General features: G+C 33.4%; 1 protein-coding gene across 1 annotated transcript in view; it reads left to right on the forward strand.

Annotated features, from left to right (window-relative positions):
- LOC108778174 (cytochrome P450 306a1) overlaps window positions 1–16,455 on the forward strand; it is a 36,222-nt gene extending 19,767 nt beyond the window's left edge. The window contains exons 2-3 of the mRNA XM_018545279.1: window positions 9,486–9,634; window positions 16,240–16,455. Coding sequence (XP_018400781.1) covers window positions 9,486–9,634; window positions 16,240–16,455 — 365 coding nt within the window. The remainder of the gene's footprint in view (window positions 1–9,485; window positions 9,635–16,239) is intronic.
- Window positions 16,456–19,488: the final 3,033 nt, after the last annotated feature.

The raw sequence follows: 19,488 nt of genomic DNA on the forward strand, positions 1-19,488 counted from the left end.
GACGGCGCAACCGATGATTATCCTACAGCACGTTTACACGCGCCTCTTTATGGGCGCGCAACATTTCTTATGCGGTCGGCAAACTGGTTGCCCCGCCACAGATAATATGTGTAATAGCATTAATTTATTATAGAGCGAGATGGCGATAACACGTGTTGTTCGATAACATATTACGCAAGTTTCTACTTGCTCGTCGCGTATCGCATTGCTGAATCGATCAACTAATTTGAGTTTCATAGAATTATATCAACTGCGCATTGGAAATAAAAAAGAAAAGACAGATGAATTATCCTGTTTTATAATTATTATGGTATTACTTTATTATATGTGACTTTTGTGTTTCACTTCTTCATCTTTTTACTATCTTATTTATCTATAATCTATCCTGCTTGGACTCAAAACACATTTTGCTTATTGTTTTTAATTCAACTTTAATTGATTAAAAACAATAATGATTTAATTGTTCAATTTGTTACCATAAATATATTTTAAAAAGCAATATATTATAATATAATTTTAAATGCAACATTTCATTTTAAATAACTGTGTAATATTTCACAAGTTATGGAGTTAATTTTATATTATATACGTATATATATATATATAATAATTACAACATCATTATTATGTTATTTCATTGTTGCTTACAAACATAAGTACAATAAACATTTCTTTCTTCTTTTATAGATTATGAGTAATAAAATTGAAATTAATTATATATATATATATATATATATATATGTACATAGTGTACGGATTAATAGAATGTTACAAACAAGCAATTATTTTATCTATTTATATATATTTTTATGTTATCATTAAATTACAATGATAAATTGAAGGTTTGAAAACATACATGTGTACTATATGCAAACTTATATATTTTTTAAATCTTTTCTAAAATCTGTACGAAAAAACAATCAGAATATGCAATCTAAAATTTATAAAATGTACTACAATAGCCGTATTTCTAGGAATAGGCCTTCTAGGAAGATATTTTAACTGAACTTATAACACAGGCAAATGCAGTAGAATAAAGGAAGTGCCGTGAATACCGTTGGCAAGCAGGTAACGAAAAAAGGCTAGTAAAAGAATGCTGCGAACCAAAGTATTAATGGACTTCTGAGAAACGGACCAAAAGTAAGAGTGATGTTAATCCTTATACTATAAGACAGGTCTGTCGGGAATACCAGGAAATACTTGACTGTTTCTCGCATTTAGATGAGGTCTAAGAATAATATTTGCAAAATTACACGTTGCATGTAAAATATTCTTTGCTAGGAACAATTTTATTTTATGACACTCCAGTTAATATCAATAATAAATTTTTGTGATATCCGTGCGATATATTACGATTTTGTAACAAAAAAAATTGAAGTACAGTAAAAACAATGAAAATGTATGTCATTGTAAGTAAATTTTATTTTCACAAAATAATATTATATGTAAAGATAAAAAGATATCAATTTTAATTTAAAAACGAGTGTCAATATATGGATTTCGCAACGTGAATAATTCGCCATTAATCTCATAAATGTAGAAAACAAAAAATGTAGATAACAAAGTGTAGAAAAATTGAAGATGTCGTTGAAGCTAATTACATGACGGCATTCCTTGTAATTACAACCTCAGTTAGAGAACGATCAAGTGTGGGGATCCTAGATTGTCACATTACATTACATTACACCTTGTATAGTGAGGGCAAGGTGCACCGGTGGATGGCGTAAAGAGGAAAGAAGGGGGAGACTTGATCTTGGAAAATGATAGATCGTCGCCGCCACTCTCGTTACCGCGGTGCATCGACCTGCATCGTGGTGATCGTTAAGTGTCTGAACGATGCGACGGCGTTGGCCTTTAAGCGGGTCGACGAAACCTGAAATTCTCGACGTCCTTGGCGCTACGGCTGCCATGCACACAAACTGCAACATGAGGGCTAATTTCGGTCGACAAAAAAAAGATTGTTCTGCACGATTCACTTTTATAACATCACGATTCGCTTAATAGGATCCTTCGACGATGTCGGCCGATTTTTGGCCAAAATTGCTCAGGTACGACCTTTTAGTTCTTCAATGGTCAGATTTTTGTCGAAGAAAACGTACACAGTTGGAAAATATATGTTAAATTTAACATAAATCGCATGTCCCAAACGGTCCACTCAAATTTTTGTGTTAATTTAATATAATATGAGTATGTTGAATGGTAACACGGATACTACGTTTATATTTCAACAAAAATGGAATGTAATCTTGAATAAAACTTGAAGAGAGCTATGTGTACAATCAACATAATTATTATGACAAAATTAACATATAACAAATGTTATATGTTAACAAATTAAAAAAGATGATTCGTCTATAACAACACCATTTCTGTTATAGAGTTTGGCCCCTTATGGGGCAACGAGAAATGTGATCTGCCGCGGTGTTTCGTCCCGGCCGCCAATACTAGACTCGTCAGTAAGGCATTGTAGTGGGAGTCTACCTTAGACGCCTGCGGAATTTTTAAGATCAAGGTCTATGAAAAGGGAAGTTCTATATAAAGGGATTTTGTGTGTTTCGAATATTTGCGAGAATTAGCGTGAACCTTTCGTTGGATCTCTGATGATAGATCACCACAACAGTAAAATTAACATCCTTATTCTGTAAATTTTAACATATTTACTAAATACGTGCAAATCGTGTTACTTTAACATATTTTTGAATCGTTTCAATAACTTTACACTTTATTTTCATTATATTCATTTAACATAAGAGACATATGTTAAATTAAAAATTTACATCTAAATGTGTACATTACTTAACATAAAAACTTTAACCAGCAAATTTTTTCACAAAAATACACAAATTTTGCAACTATGTAGAGATATTTTTCATTGACATTTAACTGTCTCTTCTAATGTCGGAAATGTATATTATAATGTATATTTAAATGCTGCAAATCATGACACTACTATTATACAAAATTATATTATTGCTTAAATAAAAGTAAAAGCAATAATAAAAAAGATTCTTATGATTATTTTTTTTGTAGATTAACTTTTAATTTCTTTATTGTTTTTGTTTATTTCGTTCAATTTACTCTTTATCTTTTTCTAATTTTAAGAATTAGAAAACTTTGTGAAATAATTAATGAAATAATTATAATAAGCTAACCATATATGCATTTTTACTAAAATTAAAAAGTTTATAAAAAAAGATGAGTTAATTTGTTTAATTTTTAAGAAGTTTAAATAACATTGAAATACGTACGTTTCTTTATTCTTTTGTTTAAATTTCGCTTTTTTAACAAAAAGACTGTTAATTAAATAAGAGAAGCGTCACTTACGGTGAATTGAAATTAGATGTTGGAATAATACATCTGTATTGAATAAATTTATATCTCAGTATATAAATAAATTTCAAAAAGAATATTGATTACACACGCCAGAAACTTTTTTTTTTCTAAATTTTCAATTAAATTGAGTACACGCATGGCAGATTTTTAATTTAGTTGCACCCTACGTAAGCTTCTTCTTATACGGGCTCGAAGAAGATAATGAGCAAAGGCAAACATTGGCGTAACGCGATGATCTAAATCGTTATAGAAACGTCGCAGTTTCAATCGGACTTGGCATACCACAGCACTGACTCAACGGTGCAGCGGTGCGCGTGCAAAATAAACATTACAAGCGAGCTTCCAAGAGACTATTCCCGCGGCTGGCTTATTACACGCACGTGTAATACTGACGTAAGACGTCCGCGATTTTCCTGCGAACGGCTTGTTTTCCTCCTTTATAAACGCCGGACTAGGTGTGAGCGGAATTTCATTTTTTTTCTCTCACGACGATTCTGCTCCCCCTACGCAGTATCCTTGTGTTTCTTTTTTTTATTCCACATAATTATTAACGCATCTACTATTTTTGTACAGCTTTCATTGTGTTTGCCATTGCAAAGCTATTCGTAATATACACCGTGTTCAATTCCCAGTTCTAAAAACTTGTTCATAGCGGGCGAACTTATTTATAAAAGAAAATTATCTTAAATTAGTGTTTTTCAATCTAAAAAAAAAAAAACTGCAACTTACATTAATTAACGACTATTCGTAAAATAAATGGTCGTCTCTTGCGCTTGTAATTTATGCTTGTTCAACTCTCTTATAAAAATAAATTATTTTTTTACCTAGAGTGTTTTTTAATTATCAAAGAAAATGCAATTTGTATCAACTAACAACTAATGTATTTGTTATTATAATAAATGGCCTTCAGTTGTGCTTGAAATTTATGCTTTTTCAACTAACGATTACGTGTCGGAGCCAATATTTAACCACTGACTGCTAATCGGGACCCATCATATCTCTTTCCGTTTTCGTAATGAGCGGATTATCCGAAATCGATTAGGCACGTCCGAGCGAAGACGAGCTGCAGCCGCGCCGATGCGAAGGACTCTCACTTTTAATGGTCTCCTTGAAGGCAGTTCTACCGGTCGTCGACAGTTCTGCTCTGCATCCGTTGGGAATTACAGTTAGCTCCGCAAGGACGGGCCGACGGCCTCTCCCGTTAAGAGACAGAGCGTTGCATGGACGACCGGTATTCACATTGTCGACCTGTCATGACCTGTACGCCCGAAGGTTGTGAATAATCATCTGAAGTCCTCCAGCTTTTTCGAACTGGCCGAGATATACTAAGCATATATCTCACATCTCGTAAAAAAAATCGAGGCAACGGTTTCTACGATATCAGAAAAAACATGATATTTAATTAATGTCGGTTGATATAAAAATTAAAATACGATAAAATATCAAGGCCTCGTAATCTTTTTTTCCTGAATTCCATTTACTGATATTCGATTAATGAGCAAATCAACAAACAAGTAGATATATACAATGAATAATAAGATAATATATTTAAATCGTATCATTTATCATATAATGACTTCATTTAAAAAACAAAAATTTCGATGAAAAACATAAGTTAAGAGAAGCAATATTTAATTGCTCGCTTGATTAGGAAAAATGTAATAAATGCGTTTAAAATATAATTCCTTGATTTTTTTCTCCGAGTTCTATATTTTTACTAATGAGGAAAATATAGAACAATCAAGTATATTGATCTGAAGAACAAGCTTTTAAATTTTGAAACTGCTTTAACAATAAAGAGATAATAGATAATTATTTACATATATATAATATTTAAAATATAAACAGCATTCAAAATGTGATAAATCTCCTTCTGATTTGTGAAGACTTTTTCAACCCTTTCGACATTACTTTAACTTAGATAATTTTTGAACTTAACGAGATTCTCGCAGATTAAAGAAATCAGAAAATTGTTCGCAATTATTAACTATTATTTACTAGGCAGAAGAGTTGAAATGATTGAGATACACGTTTTAAGAGAAATCCGAGAAAATTACATATATTTATTTATATTATATTTAAGATATGTACTTATTTATATTTAATATAAAAGATTTTATATTTTCCTGATGCTGTTTGCACAGCCAGCCTCAGGAATCTCGTGCATAGTTCGGTCGTGGACACTTGCAAAGGATCATTACCGAATAGTCACACTTTTCAGTCGGCCGACAAAGCTATCGTGGTATTTTAATGGCGCGCCATAAAATGCACGATCGATCGGTCGACTGTATTTGGACAGGACGACTATCGCACGTAGTCTCCATCTCACGCTACACTCGCCGACTTTTTGCTGGTCGAGGTGGAATGACCGGCCCTGAAACGTTCGAACGTGTGTATGCATTATCCGTCTCCGGTTTATTTCTAGCGGTTCGCGAATTCGTGGTGAGCACCTTCTCTCCACGCCGTACCCGTACCCGAGTGATGTCATCCCCTGAAATCATCGCGGCGGGGTGTTTAGTTGCGTAAGAATCGACCGGTAAGGAGAGCTCATTGTCCGTAGTCTCCCCCCTTTTCCCCACTCAGTCTGCTGCAGATGCAAGGATGAAAAACAGGTGTGCAAACTACAAAGTTAGAATGTGTACATAATAATCTTTTCCATTTAGAATTTTTTTTCTTCAAAGCGACGTAATTTTTTCTTATACCCGTTTCTTCTTAAACATTTCTAATTTCTGCAAAATTCATATTATATAACAATATATTACTAAAACGATCAATTCCTAAAAATAAAGAAAACGTAATATATTTATAATAGTTACTTAGAAAGATATTTACTTTTGTCTTAAAGCTTTGAAATAAAGGCAATAAATAATCTCAATAATAAAAATTGTAATTATCTCGATGTAACATTATATGTATTGCTTATTTCTACAAATGTGAATTAATTTAGGTTTAACTTACTTTTTATTTTTTTATAATTCTTAGGATCAGAAAAAGATAAAAGTAAATAAAGTATCTTAAGATTGCAAATGTGAATGCACAATAGAGTAATAAGAACTTCAATGGTTTAAGCTATATCTTAATGTTTAAATAATATTCTTAGTATAAATTTATATAAAATAAAATAAAAAGTTAAATTGAAATTAAAATTAATCTATATTAATAGAAATAAGAGATCTAAGTACCATGACAAATAATCAAATGTTTAAAATTAATGAAAACTGTAACATACGATATATTATAATAATTCTATTTTAGATAAGATGTACCTATACAATACAAAGAAAATTTATGATGGAAAGTTCAGTTAGGTATACGCTGTGAATTTTATTTCTTTGTTCAAACATATTTAAGATCGATCAAGCAGCGAAGAGAGATTAATGCACATATTAATACACGTGGCACACCTGCGATCCCGGAAAGTTTTCTTGGCGTCATTTAAATACGACACTGACCTATCGACAGAGCTGCCTCTTAGAACAAGCTGCGAATGATAAATAGTATCGCAAACACGCAGCACGGTGTGACCTGTTTATATCCTAGCAGACTTTTATTATTTTTTCTCGCCCGTCGCTCTTGGATGTACAATATGACGAATTCTAAATTCGCAAAAACACGCGTCTTTCCCGATTCGCTTTTGTTCCTCGAAAATATGCGCGACAGAAAATTAAAACGGATTCTATTTTCGGCGACTGTTGATTGAAAATATCATAATCTTGCTGATGTACTCGTATTTACTCTTCTTCGTCTTTTTTCTCTTTATATAATCTTCATATAATTGATAAAGTTATAAACTCGCGCTATTATTAATGTAAATTGTGAAGGAAGAGAGAGTAGGATTCGCGACGAGATATTATAATATATATATTATCTGACAAATTGCACACCGAAGATCTCGATCTGTATTCCCGTGGCACGTCGACCGTAAACCTTGATAATCTCATTGACCGATGATCAAGATTCCGAGATCATTCTCGCGCCAGCAACACTCGCGTGTGATCTGGCTACAAAGTTGGCGCAGCAGATCTACATAAGCGACATACCTTCATCGTCGTAATGCAGATGCTTATAATGTTAACAATCCTTTAATTATCTAGTATAGTTTGAATAAAAAGCAAAGACAATACTATACCTAATCTCTAAATTTTTCAGAGTAGAATCTCCTCAATCTTGAAAAAGATCGAGTGACTCAATTTTCATTCTTAAAAGTGAATTTCACTCTTCAGAGATAATTTGCTCTAAAAGTTTCAGAGAGGATTTAATTAATATAAAGAGTGATCGTTATGCGTTCATAAAAATAAATTAAAATTATGATTCCCGAGATTTTACCAATACTTATGAATACTATTTATTCACTACACTATTTTAGATTGTGATGTCACAAGTTAGAAAATACACGAAAAATTCTTGCAAAATATTAAGCCACTCTTATTACTTAAGATGGTCTTAAAATAAGAACTGGCTATGAATATTGGCTTATATATATGTATATATATATATATATACATATATATATATATCCATAGTTACAACAAATCGTTAAACTAATATATTAGGTGTACAAATTAGTTCGGTCCGTTTTAATGTGTTCAAAAATGCATTTATTTCAAAACAAAATGAATGAACAGATTAATTAAAGTATTGTCCATCGCTGGCTACTATACTTTTTCCCATCTCTCAGGCAATTTTCGAATTCCATTTCGAAAAAATAACTCGTCTTTGGAGACAATCGTCTTTGGAGACAATCGTCTTTTAAAAAACGGACCGAACTAATTTGCATTCCTAATATATTTTATATTTATATATATAATATATATTTAGAAACAAGAAGACGTATATATTTTGTAAATTCTATCAATTAAAAATTAATTTTATTCAATATAATTTGCAAGATTTTTATTACACGTTTTCTCGCTTCTGTCATAATTTGAGATATAATAGTGATAATTAAACAGAAGTCATAAATACTGACACTTCTTAATTATTATTATATAGTTGTTATTATCATAGTTTTTGTTTTTTACTTGAAAAAATAAATACAAGATAAATATAATGAGAGAAGTGAATACACGCATGTATGTGTAGGTAATATCGAAAAAAAGGAAACTGGAAAAAATTCAATTAAAGGAAATAAACGATGATAATGGGAAAACGAAAGAAATCGAGCGGATAACGTTAGTAGCAATAAACAGAACCGTATTAGCATCTTAAGGTATTAGGGAATTTTTGCAATATTATTTATCCCATATACGGTGAACGCTAAAGTCACGTTATCTTTTTCTTTACACCTAATTAAGAAAAAGATAACGTGACTTTAGCGTTCACCATATCTAGGATAAATGGTATTGCAAAAACTCCCTATTACTTAAGACAATTTTAAAGTAAGAACGGATTATGAATATTGATCATAGATATACTCAATTGTCATAATGGCCGGTATTTATAGTCCGTTCTTATTTTAATATCGTCTCATGTAATATCTTACAATTCTAATGGGCCTTCTACAATAAGCCATAAGTCATAAATCGGAAGTAAGAAACTAAAAATTGACGACTGTAATTGGTCCATTTCTAGCTTATGACTTATGATTTGTGATTTACGGCTTATTGTAGAAGGCCCATAATACAGTTCTTGTGGTTGGTTTATGACATCTTAAGACTGTATTTAAGACGGTCTTAAATATAAGATCCAACTAAGAATATCGGCCTGAGCCTAAAGATGAACACTTTGTCACTATCTCATAATCATGTCTAATCAACAATCGCGATCACTATTAATCGATGACTGCCGTGTTTTCTTTATGCTCTGAACACGCGCACGTCGAAGGGATGATGTGTGCGTAAGAAAGAGAGAGATTATTGTTTATTCATTCGAGGATTATCCTTCAGCGAGTTCAGTGGCTGCGCCTACTTACAGAATGATGGTAATCCTCTCGCTATTTTTTACACCCTCCCACCAAGCGTGGCTCACTTCCATACAGCAAGAGGGAACATGATTGAGGCATGTTTGGGTGGTGGTTTATTTATAGCTTTGCGATTAAGGCGGGGGATCATGACGGGGATCACCTTCATGCAATAAAGAAGAAAAACGAGAAAGGAAAGAGGAAATTTGAACGAGACTTTTATCGTTTCTTCATTTATTTATGTTCTTTGCAGGCCTCATTTGCGCCGAAGGTAACCTTTGGAAAGATCAAAGAAGATTTGTAGCAGGATGCCTAAAGAATTTCGGTATGACGAAGTTACCCGGCGCGAAGAGAGACAAACTGGAGGAAAGGATCCTTGCGACTGTGAACGAGTGCACGTTGGTAAGTTAAACATCTAGGGTATATAACACAAGGCCATCATGTTACTAAATCTGCCCCTAAATGAGTATGTCGATGACCGAACATTTCATTCCAGAAATATGTAAGTTAACATTTATTTATCTGGAAATGTCATCGCATTTAATGAAGCTATTAATTTCTGTGACATTTTGATGCTATCGTTTTTTTTCGCTTAATAATCTTAAAATAAAAACAAACACTCACGTACGCGATATAAAAAAAAAATTTTAATTTCATTGTGTTAGAAACAAATATAAGAACATGAATTTGAAGTATTACAAATATTGTGAAGTTTTCAAAAACATTCCGCGTTAAAATTAAAAGTACATGAATAACGCGAAGCAACGCTAAGAATAATTATGTGCATGATACCTTCCTACACAACCAAACTCTAGGTATAAGACGTCTTAAAAATATCTTTTAGACATTATGCAGTCCGTTTAACGCTACACGGAAAAAAAGAACAATACAAGTATAATAACTAAAGTATCTAAAAATTTAGTAAGATACAGATTTGAAAATAATTTTATTGGACCATCAAAATAATTATGTAAAAATCTCAAACTTGATGAGAAATAATGCAAAAAACTTTGACATTTTAGCAACCAACATAAACGTCCTACATATAGTTGTTTTTATGGTCCAACAAAATTATTTTTAGATCTGTAGCTAAATTTTTAGATACTTTGGCAAAATCGTTTTTTTCGTACAAATGGCAAAGTATCATTTATAGCATTAAGTGGATCATAACCTATATCGTAAGATAAGTATATCTTATAAACTCGCATAGCCGCATAAACGTATGCATAAAGAAAATTATCCAATCACGTTTTACGTGCGTTTTTATAAGAGTCGAAATACGATTGGATAATTATAAATGCACATATGTTTACACGGCTATGCAATAGGCTTTAAGCCGGTATTCATAGATCGTTTTTTTTCTGAAGACTATCTTGAGTAATGTTTTAAAATGCAAATACGGCTTTCTAGCTAGTATTCATCATAGTTGGTTTTTATTTCAAGACTGTCCTAAGTAATGTCTTAAGAGTTAAGACGCTAATGCGGCCCTTTGATTGGTTCGTGATATCTCAAGAGCAAACTTAAGCAGATTCTAAAATTGTCTGTATTACCGACTAAATCATATAATTTTTGTATCGTAAATACTTTTTTTGTCATTCATAGATTCGAAAATCCTTTTTCGATTAAAGTATACCCATTAATACGTGCTTGTGAGAATTTATGCTGAAGACGGCAAAAAGTAAAGTTTCATAAAAATACATCAAAATGTAAGATTTTTGATCTCAACTTTTTTATATAATTAAGAGATAATATTTATTTTAAGATTTATGGAGCATTTTTCATAAATATTGATTTGTTTTTTAAATAAAAATTGGAAAAGAAATTTTTAGAAATGATTCATAGTATCTCATGCCTAGGGATCATGGGTCAGACACAATATACCCTTAGATGGTCTTCTTTTATATTTTCTAATCATTTTTATCGTGTTTTCTGAAAGAATATCAAAGAATTTGTATCACCCAAATTAACTTATAATAATCTAATCATCATCACTCCTTTTATCTCCTTTATGTGGAGCATAGGACGTCTACGAGTCTCCTCCATCTTACTCTATTTTGGGCAATCGTTTTTATTTCTGCCCAGCATTTTCCAATAGATTTAATTTCATTATCTATTGTTCTCCTCCAAGACATGGCAGGTCTCCCTCTTTTGCGCTTTCCTTGCGGATTGTATTCCATAGCCAAGCGAGCTATGTTATGCGGATCTTTTCTTAGAGTATGGCCGATCCATTTCCATTTTCTGCGGCGGATTTCAGTGCCTATTTTTTCTTGCTTGGAAGCGCGCAGTAGTTCTTCATTTGTTGGTAAGTTTGGCCAGAACAGTCTCAGAATTCGTCGCAGACATTTGTTCACGAAGACCTGAAGTTTGTTTATCAGTCCATCTGTGTTTTTCCAGGTCTCGCAACCGTATAGCAGCACAGATTTGATGCAAGCATTGAATAAACGAAGCTTATGTATGTTAGACATCTTTGAGCTTCTCCATATTTTATTAAGTCTGAAGAAGGCTTGTCGGGCCTTGTTTATTCTTTTGCTAACATCGATGTTGGTTCCTCCGTCTTTGGCAATTACGCAACCAAGGTATACAAAGTCGTTGACTTCTTCGATTGTGCGTCCTTCAATGGAAATAGGTGTGCTTATGTTTGTTCCAATACGCATTATTTTTGTTTTGTTGGTATTGATCTTTAGTCCAACTTCTGCAGCGTATCTTTGAAGTGCTGAAATTCTCCCCTGTGCATCTTTGTGTGTATGAGATAGTAACACGATGTCGTCCGCATAGTCGAGATCGTCAAGTCGGCGAGTCAGCAGCCACTGTATTCCGCCTGTTGTTTCTTGATTGCATTTTTCCATCACCGTATCCAGTACCATTAAGAATAGCATCGGTGATAGAATGCAGCCTTGGCGTACACCTCTTCTGATTTGGAAGGAGGGGCTCAGTTTTCCTTTGAAGAGAACACCGCATTCCGCGTTATCATATAATTCTTTTATTAATCTTGTTATTTGGGCTGGTATTCCAAATTTTTCTAGTGTTTTCCATATAGCCGGCCAAGTCACGGTGTCAAATGCTCTTTCAAAGTCCACGAAAGTCAGATACAGTGGTGAGTTGAATTCTGCTGCTTGCTCCACTATAATTCGAAGGCTGCTTATATGATCTATGCAGCTGTGTCCCGGGCGGAATCCTGCTTGTTCTTTTCTCAATTTTTCATTGACGTGCGCTGTCATTCTCTCGCGGATGATTGACGCTAGAATCTTCGTAATTGTATTCAGTAGGGTTATTCCTCGCCAGTTCTTACATTCACGGAGATCACCTTTCTTTGGAATTGTGATGATTATTCCTTGTTTCCATTTCGCCGGGATGCTGCCTGTGTCCCATACTTCTGTTATAATGGGGGCAAGTGTTTCCGCCGCAAATGATGGATCAGTTTTAAGTAATTCCGGTGCGATGCCGTCACTACCTGCGGCTTTGTTGTTCTTGAGTTTCTTTATTGCTAATCTGATTTCAGCAACTGATGGTGACTTTGTGCTGATACGAGATGATGTTGTATAGTCTATGTCGCAGTTATCTATTGTTGGGTCGTCGTGTTTAAAGAATTCTACCCATCGATTAAGTTGTTGTTGTTCCGTAGTGAGAATATGGCCATCGCTGTTCTTAATTTGTGGAATGCTTGTAAAATGGCCGGTGATCCTCCTGATACATTGGTATGTTTTGCGCACGTCCTTTTGTTCCGCCGCCACTTCAGCGTCATTGATGATGTTTTCTTCGAATTTACGACGATCTCTTCTTGCCATTTTCTTAATTTGTTTTTCTATGTTGTTATATCTTGCAAGGGTTACATCACTTCGGACCTGGTTTAGTTGTTGATTTAATGTTCTTCTTTGTTCGATTAATTCCCAGGTTTCATTCGTGATCCACATTTTACGGGTACTGTTTTTGATCCCGATGACTTCATTTGCGGATTCTACGTATGCTTTTTGCACTAATTCCCATTTTTCCTTCGCACTTATTGTAGGACTGATATTATTAACTTTGGCTGTTACAGTTTCACAGAAGTTCCGACGTTCGCCTTTATTCTTGAATTTTTCGATATTAAATTTCTTTTGTTTTGTTCTTGTTGTTATTATATTCATTGTTCTTATGCGTATTTTTGCCACGACTAGCTTATGGTCGCTATACATGTCCGCACTACGCATTGTTCGAACATCTAGAAGAGACTTCAGGTGTTTCTTGTCAATTAGCACGTGGTCGATCTGGTTACGTGTTACTCCGTCTGGTGCTTGCCAGGTATATTTATGAATGTCCTTGTGCGGGAATCGCGTGCTGCCGATGAAAAGTCGGTTGGCCATGCAGAGATCAATTAATCGCTCGCCGTTGTTATTGCGTGCTTCTCCAAGTCCATGGCGACCCATTATTTCATCGAGGTTGTTATTATTATTGCCGATTTTCCCGTTAAAGTCACCCATGACAAGTTTGATGTCTCTTTTGTGCGTTGAGGCGATTGTGGACTGCAGTTGGTTGTAGAAATGATCTTTTTCGCTGTCGTCTGCTATTTCCGTTGGTGCATAGCATTGAATGATTGTTATATTGCGATTTTTGGCTCGGAAACGAGCGGTTATTAATCGGTCGGAGACTGGATTCCACTCCATTAATGATTTTTTAATTTTAGTGGATATAACTATTCCAACTCCATTAATGTGGGTGGTTGAATTGCCCGAATATATCATGTAGTGATTGTCTGACGTTGTAATGTCCCCGCTGTTCTTCCACCGCACTTCGCTGAGACCTAGGATCTTAATTTTACAGCGTGTCATTTCTTTGCTTAGTTGTGCCAAACGGGATGCCTGTGCCAATGTCCGGATGTTCCAAGTGCCAATTCGTATACCTTTTTGATAGCTAAGGTTCATTTCCGTTGTATCCGTCCGATATCCGAGGCTCGTATTCGTTTCTCGAATCAGCTTGTTTCGGGTTTGCGGGTGATTGGCCCACAGAATCCTATCCAGCCGTCAGAGTTATACTGACTGTCGGTCGGCCGGAGCAACCGGTGATGGCCGTTTTTGTTATTATTTTTATTTAGGAATTCTAGCTGGATTTGAACTCGGGATCTTTGGCATAGGAGGCAAATACTTTACCAGTGCGCTACGGCCACCACATAATAATCTAATACATCCAGACAATTTTGCATAGTTTATACATAATCATATGTATAAAGAGATTTATCTAATTACATTTTTATCATAAAGACACACGTAAAATACTATTACATAATTTCAAGGTTGGCAAATAACGCGTTATTTGTAACGTCGTCACCATTACAAGTTACTTTTTTCGGTAACGAATAGGTAACGACGTTACATTTTCTTCGGAGTAACGTTTATGGTAACACAGCTACATTTTTGAATATTTGAATTCTTCTATGATTTGTATGTTTCAAAGTAACAGAATAATTACATGTTACGAGCAAGAAAAAGAAAGAAAAGAACCGGAAGAAGAAATATACACGCAGGTTTTGTGAACGACAATTTATTTTCAAATTATATTATATTTTAAAATTTGTTAAAAATCTTCGAAGTTTTCAAGTTGACATTTTTTTTCTTTTTGAAGGTCCTGGCTGGTGAATGTCTTCGTCATTTTCTTCGTTTTCACACACACACACACACACACACACACACACGCGCGCGCGCGCGCGCACACTCTGCAGCATGTGCCGCCTGAAGGCTCGCGCCGACCCGCCGTCTTTACGTCGCTCTGTAGGACAAGCTTTCAATCGTAACGCAACGTATGACCACTTAAAGATCTTGAAAAATGCAACAAGTTTTATACAATGCATTTTTTCGATAAATTTCAAAGGAAACGAGATATAAGCAATTTAAGATCAATTTACAAATTTTTTTTTTTAACTATTTTTCATCTTTTTTTCTAAATTTCTCGATAAATGTTCATCGTAGACAAAAAACTTATGGGACATAAATTGTAGAGGGCAAAAAAGGCTAAAAAATAAGCTATTATACGTCCATATAACTTCATTAGAAGCCGAGTTATTGCAAAAATACTCGATTTTTTCGGTTTTTTCAAGATGGCGGCGTTCGCACAACCTCGATCGATACGGAAACTTAGAGTTAAGCTTTTCTTGACCTCCCAAACAACCTCCAAAAGAAAAATCATTTAGGGGATTTTTTGCAAGGTGATGTATAGAAACGCCGATAATTTGACTGGACTAGTACGAAAGTCGCGAGACCAAGTGAAGACGCGCGCGGTGTCGATTCGTAAGGGTCACGACGCGGTGGAGAGGAACGTACCCCTAATCGAATCCGGGCCCTAATAGGTCGTTCGTTAGTCATGTGTGTCAAAGGAGGGCCGTGTACCTTGTCGTAACCGTACTGCGCTGCGGTGCGTTTTTTGTCACCGATGCTAACGTCTCAACCGTCGGAACAGAAAAAAACTGTGTATTGATGTCCGAGTATGCATGCGGACTTGTGTCAAAGCCGCCGTACCAAATTCACTGCGCATTATCATGCATGATATAAAAGAGCTCTGACGCAACAACCAGTACATTTTTTAAATTGCGATACGAAAATTCATGTATATGTGTGGCGTGCGTGAGTGAGATATTGATGTGTCAGTAATACATAATTGTCTATGTGTAAGTGCTATTTTCAATATGACTAATTTAGGATCCCCGTAAGACAGTCTTGAATATAAAAATTGACTATGAATACCAGTCTCTAATTGAGTTATAACAAAATTGTAATTAGGGTGGTCTTAAATATAAGAAGTGACTATGAATACCACTCTTAGGTCAGTATTCATAGTCAGTTCTTATATTCAAAACCGTCTTAAGTTCAGTTTTGAGGTGTCATGAACCAGTCAGACAGCTGCATTAGCATCTTAAGACATACTTAAGACAATCTTAAAATAAGAACTATGAATACCGTCCATAAGCTCGCTTTTAAGACATCTTAAAGTTTCGATTTTGGACATATGTGTTATTCGAATTTCTTTTACTGATATCTTAGAAACTAAAAAGACTTACTATGGAAGATGGTATCGATCCATGCGAGACACTTCATCATTATGTGGGTAACATGATGAACGACCTCGTGTTTGGTAAAGTTTACAAGGAGGACGACGAGGTATGGAAATGGCTGAGACACTTGCAAGAGGAAGGTGTCAAGCACATTGGAATCGCAGGACCACTCAATTTTTTGCCGTTCTTCAGGTATGATTCCTGATTCCCACGATCCTACTCGCCGATTTGCATAGCGTACTATAATATGATTTACACGTCGTTAACGAAAAGTAAACCGCATTACTGTGAAGAAAAAAGTGAGTAGGTTAATTAATTTGCACTACTAATTAATAATATGCTGATAATGCGACAATGATTTACTTAACATCTATCATACTGTGTTTTTCAACGAAGGCAGTATTTTTTGATAAGATAGATTAGAAGGTTGATGTGATAAAAGTTATAATTATAAAATCAAATTAGCGTATTCTAACGATGCTAAAGATAATGTAAAATAACGTAATTACACCATTAACGTACAAGTAAACTGTAATTCGAATTTCTATTTTATGTATATATTTTATGTATCTATTTTAGATATATATATATGCATTTTCTTTTTTTCAAGATTTCGTAAGTCGATATACGTGAGGAACATATCTCTTGACATATATAAATAAAACTTAAAAATTGATATGACAATAATTATTTATTAAATTGTTTGTCAATTTAATTTGTAACACTTATATTTATATAAGGGAAATGCACGAAGTGATAATTGCCAGGAAATAACTTGTTATTTGTAACATTATACAAGTTACTTTTTTGATAACTTTACTGATAACTGTGTTCTTTTTTTTTGGTATATAATGGTAACGTACATTTTTTGGATAACGGTAACGAAATTTACAATTACTTTTATCGTTACTTTGTACACGATTGGACATTTATTCTGTTATATAACAATTACATGTTATTAATTACGACAGCTCTAAATGTGGTTGGAGGACATTGAGTATCTTTATAATTTAATACAGGCGTACAAGCTTTACTCTGTACATTTCTGTGTACAGTTATATTAAATGAACAATTGGAAAATACTCCTTTTTGCAAAACTTCTGTTATATATTTTAATTATATAGGGTTGTACTTTTCTTTCTGTTAAAATATTTGATTTACAGCTAAAAGTATAGATTAAATAAAAATATAGCTGTATTATAATAAAGAGATTATGTGTATTTCTTAATTTTCCTTTTAATCTCTAACTTATATTGTGATTCAGATAATCCTATACAATTCTATATAATCTTCTAGTTTTCTATAAAAAAAAATTCCTGAAATATTTTAACTGTCAACTGCTGTGACGATCCTGAAGTGATCTTTGACAGCTGAGAAATATATACAGTACCATTATTTCAAGAATTATTTTGCACTTGTATCTTCTATGTGATACATCGGATATACTACAGGGATGGGAAAGTTACTTTGTAAAAATAATTAATTACAGTTACAGTTTTTTCTTTCAAAAAATAATTAATTACCGTTACAAGTTATTGACTCTGGAAAGTAATTCGTTACAATTACAATTACTGAAGAAATAACTTTAAGTTACTTTTAAGCAGGGAATGGAAAGTTACTTTTTAAAAATAACTAGTTACAGTTACTCGTTACCGAGTAAAAAATGTAACTAGTTACAGTTACAGTTATCGCTTTTTAAAAGTAACTCGTTACAGTTACCGTTACTTGAAAAATAACTTTTCGTTACTTTTCCGTTACTTTTTTAAAATCAATTTAAAAATGTATTTTTGCATTTTTTTTTTTATATGTAATACTGACAAATATATAGTTTTATTAAAAAAAAAAAAAAACAATGTAGAATGGCTCAAATAATAAATTAAATAATAGTAAAATGAGAAGGGTTACGAGCCAAAAATGAAACAGTTTATTTCCGATAAGAACGACGATGACAATGTAATTAAATGTATAAATATATATTAGAACAATACATAGATAAAACAAGATAAAAACAAACGACGTTTCGACACTTATTGTCATCGTCTTTTAAACTGTTTCGCTTTTGGGTTCATAGCCCTACTCATTTTACTATTATTTAATTTATTTTTTAATTTTTTTTAAACACAATTTTGTAATTCTAAAACCTGTAAAATATGCAGCAAATTGAAATATTTGTATGTCCTATGTATTACATAGAAGATAGAAGTGTAAAATAATTACTGAATCATAACGGCCGAATGTCTAAGGGCTTTCAAGTCTTATTGATAAGCGCTATAAATAGCATGTATCCAATCGAACCGTATTCAATCGTGTGCAAAGTAACGACAAAAGTAACTGTAAATTTCGTTACCGTTACCCAAAAAATGTAACTCGTTACCGTTACAGTTACCAAAAAAAGAAAGTAACGCAGTTACCAGTAAAGTTACCAAAAAAGTAACTTGTAACTGTAACTTCGTTACAAGTAACGAGTTACTTCCATTCCCTGCTTTTAAGTTACTTTTTCATCAGAATTTTCACTAGTAGCATCGATACTAGGGCTGCATTCAGAAACGTTACCCAACTGCCTTCGTGTACCGTTTTACCCTTGTTTTGTCACCTAATATTAAACAAGAATGATACACAGGGTCATCAGAGTAATTAGGACAATTAAAAAAAAGACTGGTTTACATTTACATGTCATAAAAATTCTATTGAAAAAGAAAATTGTATGGCAAAAACGTTTTTCGTTAAAGTAATATATTATAAATGAATATGAAATATAGTACATATACAATGTTTTCTTGCAAATAATATTCTTTTTATATTCAGCTAAAAGTTGCAAATAAATTCTAGATTCCAATTCCAGCACTAATCCAAAATATTAATATGTAATCAAAAATATGTATCAAACGGATACAAAAGTTCGTTGAATGCTTTAATTAAATTTCTTTCTTCTGATTAATCAAATGTTCCGAAGCATTTGTAGCACCAAATGGACACTATCGCACACTAAATTAATAAATAAGAATTTGAATAGGTATATATATAAAGTAACTATATATATATATATATATATATATAAAAGTAACTATTAAATAGTTACAGATGGAAAAAAGTAACGAAGTTAAGTTACAGTTACTGAAAAAAAGTAACTCTAACTGTAACTTCGTTACAAGTAATGAGTTAGGGTGCCGTCACATACAGCCCGCAATCCGTAATCCGCACCGGATGTCCGCAAAAGTTACTAGGGATTGCGTCTGTA

Source organism: Cyphomyrmex costatus, unplaced genomic scaffold, assembly GCF_001594065.2.
Source record: "Cyphomyrmex costatus isolate MS0001 unplaced genomic scaffold, Ccosl1.0 scaffold493, whole genome shotgun sequence".
NCBI classification, from domain to species: domain Eukaryota; kingdom Metazoa; phylum Arthropoda; class Insecta; order Hymenoptera; family Formicidae; genus Cyphomyrmex; species Cyphomyrmex costatus.